This window comes from Coloeus monedula, assembly GCF_965178545.1.
Source record: "Coloeus monedula genome assembly, chromosome: 34".
In the NCBI taxonomy this organism is placed as follows: Eukaryota; Metazoa; Chordata; class Aves; order Passeriformes; family Corvidae; genus Coloeus; species Coloeus monedula.
Window position 1 is genome coordinate 1,304,478 of NC_138814.1, and position 15,225 is coordinate 1,319,702.

A 15,225-nucleotide genomic window follows, 5' to 3' on the forward strand; every position below is an offset into this window, starting at 1 on the left:
AAACCCCCACATTTCACCCGAAATTAATGGATTTCACCCCAAAATAGCCAAATTCCAGCCCCAAATCCCCACATTTCATCCCAAATCCCTGAATTTCATCCCCCAAATGACCAAATTCCAGCCCCAAATCCCCAAATTTCCCCCCAAATCCCTGGATTTCACCCCAAAATGGCCAAATTCCAGCCCCAAATCCCCACATTTCACCCCAAATCCCTGGATTTTACCCTAAAATGACCGAATTCCAGCCCCAAATCCCCAAATTTCCCCCCAAATCCCTGGATTTCACCCCAAAATGACCAAATTCCACTCCAAAATGTCCAAATTTCATTCCAAACCCCCAATTTTTACCCCAAATCCTTGACTTTCACCCCAAAATCTCTGAACTTCAACTCCAAGTCCCCAAATTTCCCCCCAAATCCCTGAATTTCACCCCAAAAATGGCCAAATTCCAGCCCAAACCCCCACATTTCACCCCAAATCCTTGAATTTCACCCCAAAATCTCTAAACTTCAACTCCAAGTCCCCAAATTTCCCCCCAAATCCCTGGATTTCACCCCAAAATGGCCAAATTCTGGCCCCAATCCTCGAATTCCACGCCAAAATCTCAAATTTTCACCCCAAATCCCCCAAATTTCACCCCAAAATGGCCGAATTCCAGCCCAAATCCTTGAATTTCACCCCAAAATCTCCAAACTTCACCTCCAAACCCCGAAATTTCACCCCAAATCCCTGGATTTCACCCCAAAATGGCTGAACTCCAGCCCAAATTGCCAAATCTCACCCCAAATTCTCCAAATTTCACCTCCAAACCTCCAAATTTTGCCCCAAATCCCTGAATTTCACCCCCAAACCTTCAAATTCCATCCCAAGCCCCCCCGAATTTCACCCCAAATCCCGGAATGTCACCCCAAAATCACCGATTTTTGCCCCGAAATCCCTGAGTATTTCCCCAAAATCCCTAAATTTCATCCTCAAATCCTGGAATTCTGCCCCAAAATCCCCGACTTTGCCCCAAACCACCCGAATTTTACCCCAAATCCCGGAATTCCAGCGGAAAATCCCCAATTTTCTCCCCAAAATCCCCGGGTTCCACCCTCAGATCCCCAAATTCCAGCTCCAGTCCCCGGAATTTGCCCAAAATCCACGATTTTTGCCCCCAAATCCCTGATTCTGCCCCCAAATCCCCACCCCCAAATCCCCGAATTCCCTCAAAAATCCCGAAATTTACCCACAAAATAGCCGAATTTCACCTCAAAATACTCAAATTCCACCCCGAAATCCCCTTTTTCTACCCCAAAACCCCCACGTTCCGCCCAACACCCCCGAATGCCACCCTAAACTCCCGAATTTCGCCCCAAAATTCCCGAAATTCGCCCCAAAATTCCCGAATTTACCCCCAAAACCCCCGAATTTCTCCCCCACAGCGCCGAGGGCGGGAAACCTGAGGCGGGGGCGGGACCGCCGCGAGCCGCGCTCTGATTGGCTGTCCACGTTGATTGACACGCTGTATGGGCCAAATTAGCCAATCAGCGCACGGCACTGGGGCTCCGGAGGCGCCGCCGCCGCGCAGCTCAAAATGCCCGAATTTCGCCCCAAAATCTCCGTATTTCGCACACGAATCCCCGAATTTCCCCTCCAAAGCCGCGAATTCCAGCCCGAAACCCCCGAATTTCACCCCAAAATCCCCGAATTTCACCCCAAAATCCCCGAATTCCACCTCAAAGCCCCCAAATCTCCTCCCCACACCGCCGGGGGCGAGAGGAGGGCAACGCTGGGCGGGGCGCTACCAACCCTGAAGCGATCTCCGATTGGCTCTCTGCTTTGATTGACATTTACTCCCCACCTGCGCAGCCAATCAGCGCGCGGCGCGCAGGATCTGGCGGCGCCGGCGCACAGTGCTCCTCAGCCCTCCCTGGTGGTCTAGTGGTTAGGATTCGGCGCTCTCACCGCCGCGGCCCGGGTTCGATTCCCGGTCAGGGAACTTCGCTTTTTCTTTCTTTATTTTTCCCCCTACTTATTTCCGCTTCCGATTCTCCCACCCGCCTCGCGGGGCCCCTTTTTTTCGTGGCGTTTCATTGAAAAACAACTTCTAATCAAATAAAACAAAAAAAAAAAAGAAAAAAAAAGAAAGAGGGGGCGGGTGCGACGCGGACAAGAAAAAACCCACGGCCGTGCTGTCGCGATAGTCGCCGCCGAGCAGGGCAAAGAGAGGCACCGCTGGGATTCGAACCCAGGATCTCCTGTTTACTAGACAGGCGCTTTAACCAACTAAGCCACGGCGCCGCGCGCTCGCCCCGCCGCCCTCGGGCCTCATCACCCTCCCCGCCCCTCCCCCACCCATCCCGACACCCCCCCCATCCTGAGACCCCTCCCCAAAAAGGCGACAGACCCCCCCCACCCCCTCCTTCCCCTCCCTTTCCCACCCCCCTAATTGCGGACCCCCCCCCATCCCCCCTCTCCTCCCCCTCCCTCCCCCCCTCGTGTCCCCCCGAGGGTTGAAACCCCCCCGAGACCCCCCCAAATTCCCCCCCCGGGGGTCCCCACACCCCCCCGAGACCCCAACCCCGCCCGCGCCCCCTCCCACCCTGGGGTTGGGGGGGTCTGAGCCGCCCCCGCGCCCCCTCCCCCGCGGTGGCGCAGCGGCAGCGGCTCCGCCCGGCACGGGCGGGACCCGGGTTCGAGTCCCGGGGGGGCCCCGCGAGGCCTTCCCGCTTCGCTTTTTTTCCCGTTTTTCACCTTTTTTCAACCTTTTCTCCCCATTTTCCTTTCCCTTTGATCTTTTTCCACCTTTTTCCACCTTTCCCACCTTTTTCTACCTTTTTTGAACATGTTCTCCTCCCTTTTCCTTTCCCTTTGATCTTTTCCCCGTTTTCCCACCTTTTCCTACCTTTTTTAAACATTTTCTTCTCCCTTTTTCTTTCCCTTTGATTTTTTTTCCCGTTTTCCCACATTTTTCAACCTTTTCTCCTCCCTTTTTCTTTCCCTTTGATCTTTTTTCCGTTTTCCACCTTTTTTTACCTTTCCCCCCCTTTTTCTTTCACCTTTCCCAATTTTTTTTAAACTTCCCCCCTTTTTTTAACTTTTCCCCTCTTTTTTTTTTAACTTTCCCCCCCTTTATTTTTACATTTCCCACTTTTTTCAAACCTTTCCCTCCTTTTCCTCCCCAAATTCCTTTTGCTTTTCCCCGCTTTTGTTTTTTGGGGCTTTTCCCACCTTTTTTACTCCGTTTTTCCACCATTGCCCCTGATTTTTTTCACCTCTTTCCTCACTTTTCCACTTTCTTTTCCCCTTCCTTTTTTTTCCCATTTTTTCCCCATTTTCTCCCCTTTTCCGCTTTTTATTTCCCCTTTTTCACCTTTCCCACCTCATTTTTTCCCTTTCTCTCCTCCTTTTTCCCCCTTTTTTTCCGCATTTCCTCCTTTTTTAAATGAGGGGGGAAATGGGAAAAAATGAGTGAAAAAAGGGGGAAATTGAGGGAAAAAAGGGGGAAATTGGGTAAAAATGGGGAAATTGAGGGAAAATGGGAAAATTGAGAGGGAAAACAGGAAAAAATGAGTGAAAAAAGGGGAAAATCAAGTAAAAAAGGGGGAAATTGAGGGAAAATGGGAAAATTGAGGGAGAAAAGGAGGAAAATGAGTGAAAAAAGGGGGAAATTGAGGGAGAAATGGGAAAACTGGGGGGAAAATAGGAAAAATGAGAGGGGAAAGGGGGAAATTGAGGGGAAAAAAGAGGAAATCGAGGGAGAAATGGGAAAAATGAGGGAAATGGGGGGAAAATGAGGGGAAAAAGGGGAAATTGAGGGAAAATGGGAAAATTGAGGGGGAAAAAGGAGGAAAATGAGTGAAAAAAAGGGGAAATTGTGGGAAAAAAGGGGAAATTGAGGGGAAAAATGGGAAAAATGAGGGGAAAACAGGAAAAAATGAGTGAAAAAAGTGGAAATTGGGGAAAAAAGGGGGAATTGAGTGAAAAAAAGGGGGAAATGAGGGAGAAATGGGAAAAATGAGGGGAAAAAAGGGGAAATTGAGGGGGTAAAAAGGGGGAAATTGAGGGGAAATGGGAAAATTGAGGGAAAATGGGAAAAATGAGGGGAAAAGAGGAAAAATGAGTGAAAAAAGGGGAAAATTGAGGGAAAATGGGAAAAATGAGGGGGAAAAAGGGGGGAAATTGAAGGAAAATTGGGAAATTGAGGGGGAAATTGAGGGAAATGAGGGAAACCCCAGAAAAAATTAGAGGGAAAAAGGGAAAATTGAGGGGCAAAAAGGGGAAAACTGAGGAAAAAATGGGAAAAAGAGGAATTAGCAGAGGATGGTTTCGATCCATCGACCTCTGGGTTATGGGCCCAGCACGCTCCCGCTGCGCCACTCTGCTGCTCTTGGAAATTCGCCTTAATTTAATCCCAATTAACCAAAATTAACCCAAATTTCCCTCTTTTCCCTCCCTGGGTGGCGCCGCTTTTTTCCCAGGTTTTTTTCTCCCCTTTCTTTGCCCTTTTCTCGCTCTCACCCCTTTTCATCGTTTCATTTTTCGGTTTTTTTTTTAATTTTTTTGCCCTTTTTTTTTCGTTTTCTCCCTCTTTTCTTTGTTTTTTCCCCTTTTTTTCCCCTTTTCCCCCATTTTTCACCCCCCTTTTCCACCTTTTTTTCCTTTTTTTCCACCTTTTTTTTATTAAAAAGTTCCGGATCTCCAGGAGCGAACCCAAACCTGGAATCGTTTTTTGGGGGGGTTTAGGAAATGCCGGGGTGCAGAAGAGACGGAAAAGGGGGGGAAAGTGAGGAAAAAAGGGAAAAATTGGGGAAAAAATGAGAAAATTGGGGGAAAAGGGGAGAAAATTGGGGAAAAAAGGAGAAAATTGGGAAAAAAGGGGAGAAAATTGGGACAAAATGGAAAAAATTAGGAAAAAAAAAGGAGAAAATTGGGACGAAAAGGAAAAAATTGGGCAAAAAGGGGAAGAAAATTGGGGGGAAAAGAGAAAATAAAGGAAAATAAAAGGAGAAAATTGGGGAAAAGGGAGAAAATCGGGAAAAAGGGGAGAAAATTTGGCGGGAAAGAGAAAATAAAGGAAAAAAAGGAGAAAGTAGGGAAAAAAGGAGAAAAATGGGGGGAAAAGGAGAAAATTGGGAAAAAAGGGGAGAAAATTGGGGGAAAAGGAGAAAATTGGGGGGGGAAGAGAAAATAAAGAAAAAAGAGAGAAAATTGGGGGAAAAAGGAGAAAATTGGGGGAAAAAGGAGAAAATTGGGGAAAAGAGAAAATAAAGGAATAAAGGAGAAATTTGGGGAAAATGGAGAAAATTGTGGGGAAAAAAAGGAGAAAATTGGGGAAAAAATAAAAGAGAGAATTGGGGTGAAAGGGAGAAAATTGGGGAAAAAAGGGAAAATGGGGGGGAAAGGAGAAAAATGGGGAAAAGGGGAAAATAGGGGGGAAAAGGGGGAAATTGGGAAAAACAAGGAGAAAATTGAGGGCAAAAGGAGAAAAATGGGGAAAAAATGGAAATAGGGGGAAAAGGGGGGAAATTGTGGGAAAAAGGAGAAAAATGGGGGAAAAAAAGGGAAAATAGGGGGCAAAACCGGGAAAAACAAGGAGAAATTTGGGGGGGGGGGGGAAAAGAGAGGAAATGAGAAAAGAAAAGAGGAGAAAATTGGAGAAAATAAAAAGAGAAACCCAAAAAAAAGGAGAAAACCGGGGGGGGGAAAGGAGAAAATTGGGAAAAAGAGAGAAAATCGTGGGGGGGAAAAAGGAGAAACCAAAACAGGGAGAAAACAGCGGGGAAAGGGAATTTTGGGGAGCGCGGGGGGGGTCGCGGCTGAGGTGGGGGAGGGGCGAACTGAGGGTTTGTGCCCCTCCCCCCCCAAAGGGCGGGGCCGGGACTCGAACCCGCGGCCTCTCCCGCCCCGAGCCCCGCGCTGGCCCCGCCCCCCGGGAGGAGCGCGCCCCTTGGCGGCGCGGCGGCGGCGCGCAGCCGCGGACGAGGTGGCCGAGTGGTTAAGGCGATGGACTGCTAATCCATTGTGCTCTGCACGCGTGGGTTCGAATCCCACCCTCGTCGGCAGCGCTGCTTTTGGGGTGGGGGGAGGTCTCAACGCCCCCCCCCCGCTCGTTTTTGGGGAGGGGGACCCCCCCCCTTTTTGGTCAATCGCAGCTTCGGTAGAGATTTTTTGGGGGGGGGGTGGGGGGAGGGAGTTCCAAATTCCGGTCCCGTCCTCATCGGGATCCCCCCGTGGTTTTTTGGGGGGGGGGCGGCTCCGGTTTGCAACCCCCCCCTTATCAGCGCCCCCCTTTTTTATCGGGACACCCCCAGCTGCCCATCGCAGCCTGCTGGGGACCCCCTTCTTGGGGTGACCCCCCCCAATTAAACCCCCCCCTTATCGGGACCCCCTTTTTGGGGTGACCCCCCCCCAATTAAACCCCCCCCCCCGTCGTGACCCCCTTTTTGGGGTGACCCCCCCATCCCCCCCCCCTTATCGGGACCCCTCTTTTGGGTGACCCCCCGCAATTAAACCCCACCCCCCCTTATCGGGACCCCCTTTTTGGGGTGACCCCCCCAATCCAACCCCTCCCGATTCATTTTTGGGGTCGCCCCCCAGCGCCCCCCCCCCCCCCAGCCCCAGGTCCTCCGGGCCGCCAGGGGGCGCTGTGGCCGCGGGTTCGGGACCCTCCCCCACCCCCTTCTTTTCCCACTCTTTTCCCCCATTTTTTCCCTTCTTTTCCCACTCTTTTCCCCCATTTTTCCGATTTTTTCCCACCCTTTATCCCACTTTTTTCCCCAGACTTTTTCACCTTTTTCCCATAATTTCCCCCATTTTTTCCCATTCTTTTTTCACCCTTTTCTCATTCTTTATCCCATTTTTCCCAGATTTTTTCACCCTTTTCCCACAATTTTTTCCTTTTTTTCCCATAAATTTTCCCCATTTTTTCCCCATCCTTTTTTCACCCTTTCCCCACTCTTTTCCCCCACTTTCCCCCCCTCCTTTTGCCATAATTTTTCCCATTTTTTCCCTCCTTTTCCCACCCCTTTCCCCATTTTTCCCGTTCTTTTTTCACCCTTTTCCCACTCTTTTCCCCCATTTTTCCCTCCTTTTCCCACCCTTTATCTCATTTTTTCCCACTCTTTTCCCACCCCTTTTCCCGTTTTTCCCTCCTTTTCCCATCATTTTTCCCATCATTTTCCCCCATTTCCCCCCCTCCTTTTCCCACCCTTTCCCCCATTTTTCCCCGCACTTTTTCACCCTTTTCCCATAAATTTCCCCATTTCCCCCTCCTTTTCCCATAATTTTTCCCTTTTTTCCCCAGACTTTCTCACCTTTTTCCCATAATTGTTTCCCATTATTTTCACCCTTTTCCCATAATTTTTCCCATTTTTTCCCATTCTTTTTTCACCCTTTTCCCACCCCTTTCCCCAGTTTTTCCCCTCCTTTTCCCACTCTTTTTTCCCAGATTTTCCCTCCTTCCCCCCCCCTTTTCCCCATTTTTCCCAGATTTTTTTTCACCCTTTTCCCAACTTTTCCCCCCTTTTCCTTTCCACACTTCCCCCACCTTTCCCCCTCATTTTCCCGCCTTTTCCCACCCTTTCCTCACTTTTTTCCCCTCTTTTCCCATTTTTTCCCCCAATTCCCCCCCCCCCCCCCTTTTCCCACCCCTCCCCCACCCCGGGAGACCCAAACGGGTCAAAAAGAGTCCAAAAATCAGGGAAAAAAAGAAGGAAAAAAAGGCAAATCCCGGGAATTTTATTGGATCCCGCCCGTTCCAGGTGTGCCCGGCACCTGCCCAGGTGTGTCCATCCCATTCCAGGTGTTCCCATCCCATTCCAGGTGTTCCCATCCCATTCCAGGTGTTCCCATCCCATTCCCAGGTGTCTCTATCCCATCTCCAGGTGTTTCCGTCTCACCCCAGGTGTCTCTATTCCACCTCCAGCTGTTCCCCTCACCTGCCCAGCTGTTTCCAGCTCGTCTCCAGGTGTTTCTAGCTCACTTCCATCTGTGTCTGACCCATCTCCAGGTGTTCCCACCTGTTCTAGCTCACAGCCAGCTGTCTCTAACCCATCTCCAGCTGCGTCCATCCCATCTCCAGGTGTCTCTAACCCATCTCCAGCTGTGTCTGACCCATCTCCAGCTGTGTCCATCCCATCTCCAGGTGTCTCTAACCCATCTCCAGGTGTATCTGACTCATCTCCAGGTGTGTCCATCACCTGTCCAGGTGTCCCCACCTCACTATTGGGGGACCCGGAGTCACCTGCGGGGCTCACCTGGCCGCTCCCACTCTCACCTGAGAGAGCCACCTGGCCACTCCCCCCATCACCTGCGGGGCTCACCTGGCCACTCCCACTCTCACCTGAGAGAGCCACCTGGCCACTCCCACTCTCACCTGAGAGAGCCACCTGGCCACTCCCACTCTCACCTGAGAGAGCCACCTGGCCACTCCCACTCTCACCTGCAGGGCTCACCTGGCCACTCCCACTCCCACCTGAGAGAGCCACCTGGCCACTCCCACTCCCACCTGAGAGAGCCACCTGGCCACTCCCACTCTCACCTGCGGGGCTCACCTGGCCGCTCTCAGCTGAGGAGGATCCCTGCTCACTCCCCCCCTCCCCCGCCAGCCTCACCTGCGCGCCCCGCCCCCCCCACGGCCTGCCCAGGTACCTGAGCACCTCCCCAGGTGGGCAGCGCCGGCCGGGCTCGGGGTGCAGCAGCCCCCGCAGGAGCCCCCGCGCCGCCTCCCCCAGAGCCCTCCAGGTGCGCGGCGGCGGCACCGCGCGGGCCTCACCTGCGCAGGTGCGGCCGTGCCAGGCGCGGAAGCGGCGGAAGGCGGGGTCGGAGGGCGCAGGTGAGGCCCAGGGGAAGGTGCCGGTGAGCAGCGCGAACAGGAGGACGCCGAAGGCCCAGGTGTCCAGCGCGGGCTCCAAGCGCAGCCGCGCCCCGGCCCCGCGCAGGTGCCACAGCTCAGGTGCGGCGTAGGGCGCGGGGCTCGAGGCCGGGCACACCTGGTAGCCCAACACCCGCGTCAGGCCGAAGTCGCCCAGTTTGACCAGGTGGCACTCGCGGTCGAAGGCCAGCACGTTGTCCAGCTTCAGGTCGCGGTGCACCAGGGCGTGGCCGTGCAGGTAGCCCAGGGCTGCCGACACCTGCGCGGCGCAGCGCTTCACCTGCGGCTCCGGGAGGCCCACCTGGGGATGGGAGGCGGCTGGGGTCAGCGTGAGCTGGCACCTGGGGGCACCTGGGGGCACCTGGGGGCACCTGGGGTCAGCCTGGGCTGGTACCTGGGGGTACCTGGGGACACCTGAGTCACCTGGGGGCACCTGGGGTCAGCCTGGGCTGGTACCTGCTGGTACCTGTGGGCACCTGGAGACACCTGGGGACACCCAAAACTGGCACCTGAGTCGCCTGGGGGCACCTGGGGGCACCTGGGGGCACCTGGGGGCACCTGAGTCGCTCTCCGTCACCTGGGGGCACCTGAGTCACCTGGGAGCATCCGAACCCGTCACCTGGGGGCGCTCAAAACTGGCACCTGAGTCACCTGGGGGCCTCACCTGGGCACACCTGGGCACACCTGAGCACTCCAGTCCTCCCCCCAGGGGCACAGCTGTGCCCTTACACCTGTCCCGCCCTCCTCTCACACCTGTCCCCCCTCACCTGGCACACCTGTGGCACACACACCTGGCACACACACCTGGCACACACCTGTGACTCACCCCAGGTGTGAGCAGCCCGCACAGGTCCCCCGCCGGTGCCCACACACACCTGGCACACACCTGGCACACACCTGGCACACACCTGGCACACACCTGTGACTCACCCCAGGTGTGAGCAGCCCGCACAGGTCCCCCGCCGGTGCCCACACACACCTGGCACACACCTGTGACTCACCCCAGGTGTGAGCAGCCCGCACAGGTCCCCCGCCGGTGCCCACACACACCTGGCACACACACCTGGCACACACCTGTGACTCACCCCAGGTGTGAGCAGCCCGCACAGGTCCCCCGCCGGTGCCCACACACACCTGGCACACACACCTGGCACACACCTGTGACTCACCCCAGGTGTGAGCAGCCCGCACAGGTCCCCCGCCGGTGCCCACACACACCTGGCACACACACCTGGCACACACCTGTGACTCACCCCAGGTGTGAGCAGCCCGCACAGGTCCCCCGCCGGTGCCCACACACACCTGGCACACACACCTGGCACACACCTGTGACTCACCCCAGGTGTGAGCAGCCCGCACAGGTCCCCCGCCGGTGCCCACACACACCTGGCACACACACCTGGCACACACCTGTGACTCACCCCAGGTGTGAGCAGCCCGCACAGGTCCCCCGCCGGTGCCAGCTCCTGCGCGAAGCCGAACTCGGTGCCCGTCTCGAAGGCGAGCGGCAGCACCTGCAGGCAGCAGAGCGCCCCCTGCAGGCAGCGCTGCGTGCAGAACTCCCGCAGGAAGCCGCACCTGGGCGTGCGCTCCTTGCGCAGCAGCTTCAGCGCCACCCGCGCACCTGCGGGCACAGCGGCACGGCTGGGCACGGCTGGGCACACACCTGGGCACACCTGGGCACACACCTGGGCAGGGCTGGGCAGGGCTGGGCAGGGTTGGGCAGGGCTAGGGACACACCTGGGCACACCTGGGCAGGGCTGGAGACGGCTGGGGACACACCTGGGCACACCTGGGCACACCTGGGCAGGGCTGGGCAGGGCTGGGGACAGCTGGAGACAACTGAGGGGAAGGGGCACACCTGAGGGCAGGGAGGGACAGCTGTGCCCAGGTGTGCCCGTGGATAGCCCCAGGTGTGCCCAGGCGTGCCCAGGTGTGTCTGTGGGTATCCCCAAGTGTGCCCATGGATAGCCCCAGGTGTGCCCAGGTGTGCCCGTGGATAGCCCCAGGTGCTCCCAGGTGTGCCCAGGTGTGCCTGTGGGTATCCCCAGCTGTGCCCAGGTGTGCCCAGGTGTGCCCATGGATAGCCCCAGGTGTGCCCAGCTGTGCCCGTGGGTATCCCCAGGTGCTCCCAGGTGTGCCCAGCTGTGCCCAGGTGTGCCTGTGGGTAGCCCCAGGTGCGCCCAGGTGTGCCCAGGTGTGCCCAGCTGTGCCCCGAGGTGTGCCCAGCTGTGCCCGTGGGTATCCCCAGGTGGCCCCAGGTGCTCCCAGGTGGCCCCAGCTGTGCCCAGCCATGGATATCCCCAGGTGCCTGCAGGTGTGCCCAGGTGTGCCTGTGGGTATCCCCAGCTGTGCCCAGCTGTGCCCGTGGGTATCCCCAGCTGTGCCCAGGTGCCCCGAGGTGCCTCCAGGTGCCCCCAGCTGTGCCCGTGGATACCTCCAGGTGTTCCCAGGTGCCCCCAGGTGTGTCTGTGGAAATCCCCAGGTGCCCCCAGCTGTGCCCAGGTGCCCCCAGGTGCCCCCAGCTGTGCCCGCAGGTATCCCCAGGTGCCCCCAGCTGTGCCTGAGGGTATCCCCAGCTGTGCCCAGGTGCCGCCAGCTGTGCCCGTGGGTATCCCCAGGTATCCCCAGGTGCCTCCAGGTGTGCCCAGCTGTGCCTGAGTGTATCCCCAGCTGTGCCCAGGTGCCCCCAGCTGTGCCCCCAGCTGTGCCCGCGGGCGCTCACCCCCGTGCCGGGGCTCTGCCAGCACCACGCGCCCGTAGGAGCCGCTGCCCAGTTCTCCCAGTACGGCCCAGTCGCGCTCCAGCTCCCGCCGGGGCAGCTCCCGGCCCGCGCGCTCCATCAGCGCCCGCAGCAGCCGCTCCTGGGCGCGCGCCACCGACTCCTCATCCTCATCTTCATCCTCCTCCTCCTCGGCAGCGGCCTCCGGCGGCGCCTCCATGGGCCTGCGGACCAGTATGGACCAGTATAAACCAGTACGGGCCAGTACGGACCAGTATGGATCGGTATAAACCAGTACGGAGCAGGCCAGTTCAACCCTCAGCCTCCTCCTCGGCATCAGCAGCGGCCTCCGGCAGCGCCTCCATGGGCCTGAGGACCAGTACGGACCAGTACGGACCAGTATAAACCAGTATGGGCCAGTACGGACCAGTATGGATCGGTATAAACCAGTACGGGCCAGTACGGCCCAGTATGGATCGGTATAAACCAGTACGGACCAGTCCAGTTCAACCCTCAGCCTCCTCCTCATCATCGGCCTCCAGCAGCGCCTCCATGGGCCTGCGGACCAGCACCGACCAGTCTAAACCAGTACGGACCAGTATAAACCAGTACGGACCAGTACGGACCAGTATAAACCAGTACGGACCAGTATAAACCAGTGCCCTCAGCCTCCTCCTCAGCATCGGCCTCTGGCGGTGCCTCCATGGGTCTGCAGACCAGCACGGACCAGTATGGACCAGTATAAACCAGTACGGACCAGTATGGACCAGTATAAACCAGTACGGACCAGTATGGACCAGTATGGACCAGCATGGACCAGTACGGACCAGTACGGATCAGTATGGACCAGTACGGACCAGTATGAACCAGTATGAACCAGTACAGACCAGTATAAACCAGTATGGAGCAGCACGGACCAGTATGGATGAGCACAGACCAGTATAAACCAGTATAACCCAGTCCAGTTCAATCCTAATCCTCGTCCTCCTCATCCTCATTGGCCTCCATGGCCCTGCGGACCAGTACAGACCAGTATGGACCAGTACGGACCAGTATGGACCAGTACGGACCAGTACGGACCAGTCTAACCCAATCCAGCCCGGTACAGCCCAGCACACCCAGTCCAGCCCAGTATAACCCAGTCCAGCCCAGTTTACCCCAGTCTGCCCCAGTCCAGCCCAGTACACCCCCGTATAATCTCCAGTTTATCCCAGTACAACCCAGCACACCCCAGTCCAGCCCAGTCTAACCCAGTACACCCCGGTATAATCCCCAGTTTACCCCAGTACACCCCAGTCCAGCCCAGTATAACCCAGTACAATCCAATTTACCCCAGTACAGCCCAGTCTGCCCCAGTCCAGCCCAGTACACCCCAGTATAACCCAGTACACCCCAGTATAATCCAGTTTACCCCAGTACACCCCAGTCCAGCCCAGTTTAACCCAGTACACCCCAGTATAATCCAGTTTACCCCAGTACACCCCAGTCCAGTCCAGTTTAACCCAGTACACCCCAGTATAATCCAGTTTACCCCAGTACACCCCAGTCCAGCCCAGTTTAACCCAGTACACCCCAGTATAATCCAGTTTACCCCAGCCCAGTACAATCCAGTATGATCCAGTTTACCCCAGTTTATCCCAGTCCAGCCCAGTCCAGTCCAGTCCGCCCAGTTCACCCCAGTTTATCCCAGTACACCCCAGTCCAGCCCAGTTTAACCCAGTACACCCCAGTCTAACCCAGTGCACCCCAGTCCAGCCCAGTATAACCCAGTACAATCCAATTTACCCCAGTACACCCCAGTCTGCCCCAGTCCACCCCAGTTCACCCCAGTTCAGCCCAGCCCAGTACAAACCAGTATGATCCAGTTCACCCCAGCCCAGTTTACCCCAGTTTACCCCAGTCCGTCCCAGTCCAGCCCAGTCCGTCCCAGTCCAGCCCAGTATAACCCAGTTCACCCCAGTCCAGCCCGGCCCAGTTCACCCCAGCCCAGCCCAGTTCATCCCAGTTCACCCCAGTCCGCCCCAGTCCAGCCCAACCCAGTCCACCCCAGTTCACCCCAGTTCATCCCAGTTCACCCCAGCCCAGCCCAGTCCAGCCCAGTTCATCCCAGTCCAGCCCAGTTCACCCCAGCCCAGCCCAGCCCAGTCCAGCCCAGCCCAGCCCAGCCCAGCCCAGTATAACCCAGTTCACCCCAGCCCACCCCAGCCCAGTATAACCCAGTATAACCCAGTATAACCCAGCCCACCCCAGTTCACCCCAGTTCACCCCAGTCCAGCCCAGTATAACCCAGTATAACCCAGCCCAGTTCACCCCAGCCCACCCCAGCCCAGTATAACCCAGTATAACCCAGCCCAGCCCAGTTCACCCCAGTTCACCCCAGCCCAGCCCAGTATAACCCAGTATAACCCAGCCCAGCCCAGTTCACCCCAGTTCACCCCAGCCCAGCCCAGGTGGCCGCTCCCCCCTCCCCCCTCCCCTCCCCCCTCGCCACCTGTTCCCTCCCCTCCCCCCCCGCGCCGGGGCCACCGGGGCCACCAACAGCGCCACCGGGGCCACCAACAGCGCCTCCGGGGCCACCAACAGCGCCACCGGGGCCACCAACAGCGCCTCCGGGGCCACCTGGGCCCGGGCTGTGCCAGGGCTGTGCCAGGGGTGCCCAGCTGGCCCCGAGAGTGCCCCAGGGGTGCCCAGCTGGCCCCGAGGGTGCCCAGCTGGCCCTGAGGTGCCCCAGGGGTGCCCAGCTGGCCCCGAGGGTGCCCAGCTGGCCCCGAGAGTGCCCCAGGGGTGCCCAGCTGGCCCCGAGGGTGCCCAGCTGGCCCCGAGAGTGCCCCAGGGGTGCCCAGCTGGCCCCGAGGGTGCCCAGCTGGCCCCGAGAGTGCCCCAGGGGTGCCCAGCTGGCCCCGAGGGTGCCCAGCTGGCCCCGAGAGTGCCCCAGGGGTGCCCAGCTGGCCCCGCGTGTCCCCACGTGTGTCCGGGGGTGCCCCAGCAGTGCTCAGCTGGCTCCGAGGTTGCCCCTGGGTTGCCCCAGGGGTGCCCAGCTGGCCCCGAGAGTGCCCCAGGGGTGCCCAGCTGACCCCGAGGGTTCCCAGCTGGCCCTGAGGGTGCCCCAGGGGTGCCCAGCTGACCCCGGGGGTTCCCAGCTGGCCCTGAGGGTGCCCCAGGGGTGCCCAGCTGACCCCGAGGGTTCCCAGCTGGCCCTGAGGGTGTCCCGGGGGTGCCCAGCTGACCCCGGGGGTGCCCAGCTGGCCCTGAGGGTGTCCCGGGGGTGCCCAGCTGGCCCTGAGGGTGCCCCAGGGGTGCCCAGCTGGCCCTGAGGGTGCCCCAGGGGTGCCCAGCTGGCCCTGAGGGTGCCCAGCTGTCGCCGCGTGTCCCCAGGGGGTGCCCAGCTGTCCCCGAGGGTGCCCAGCTGTCCCCAGCTGGCCCCGGGGTTGCCCCAGGGGTGCCCAGCTGGCCCCGGGGTGGCGCAGGTGTCTCACCTCTGTGGCAGCCGCTGTCGCTGCCCCCGGGTGCCCTCAGTTGCCCGCAGGTGCCCGCAGCTGTCCCCAGGTGTCTCCAGTTGCCCGCAGGTGTCTCCAGTTGCCCGCAGGTGTCTCCAGTTGCCCCCGGGTGCCCGCAGTTGCCCCCGGTGCCCCCGCTGGCCCCCGGC

At 58.0% G+C, this 15,225-nt stretch overlaps 1 protein-coding gene and 1 long non-coding RNA gene across 2 annotated transcripts; both read right to left on the bottom strand.

Annotated features, from left to right (window-relative positions):
• Window positions 1–7,700: 7,700 nt before the first annotated feature.
• On the bottom strand, window positions 7,701–8,573 carry LOC309583992. The gene is made up of 2 exons (XR_014227186.1): window positions 8,525–8,573; window positions 7,701–8,227 (listed from the first exon to the last, which is right to left on the bottom strand). It is a non-coding gene; the product is annotated as an uncharacterized lncRNA (long non-coding RNA).
• A 20-nt stretch (window positions 8,574–8,593) lies between these two features.
• Window positions 8,594–15,225, bottom strand: LOC309583973 (putative serine/threonine-protein kinase SBK3; the record flags this gene model as incomplete). Its single annotated transcript, XM_082299862.1, has 5 exons — window positions 15,056–15,225; window positions 11,583–11,803; window positions 10,279–10,481; window positions 8,635–9,158; window positions 8,594–8,597 (listed from the first exon to the last, which is right to left on the bottom strand). Exons 2-5 carry the CDS (start codon window positions 11,797–11,799, stop codon window positions 8,594–8,596), a joined length of 948 nt encoding a protein of 315 aa, XP_082155988.1. The 5' UTR covers window positions 11,800–11,803; window positions 15,056–15,225.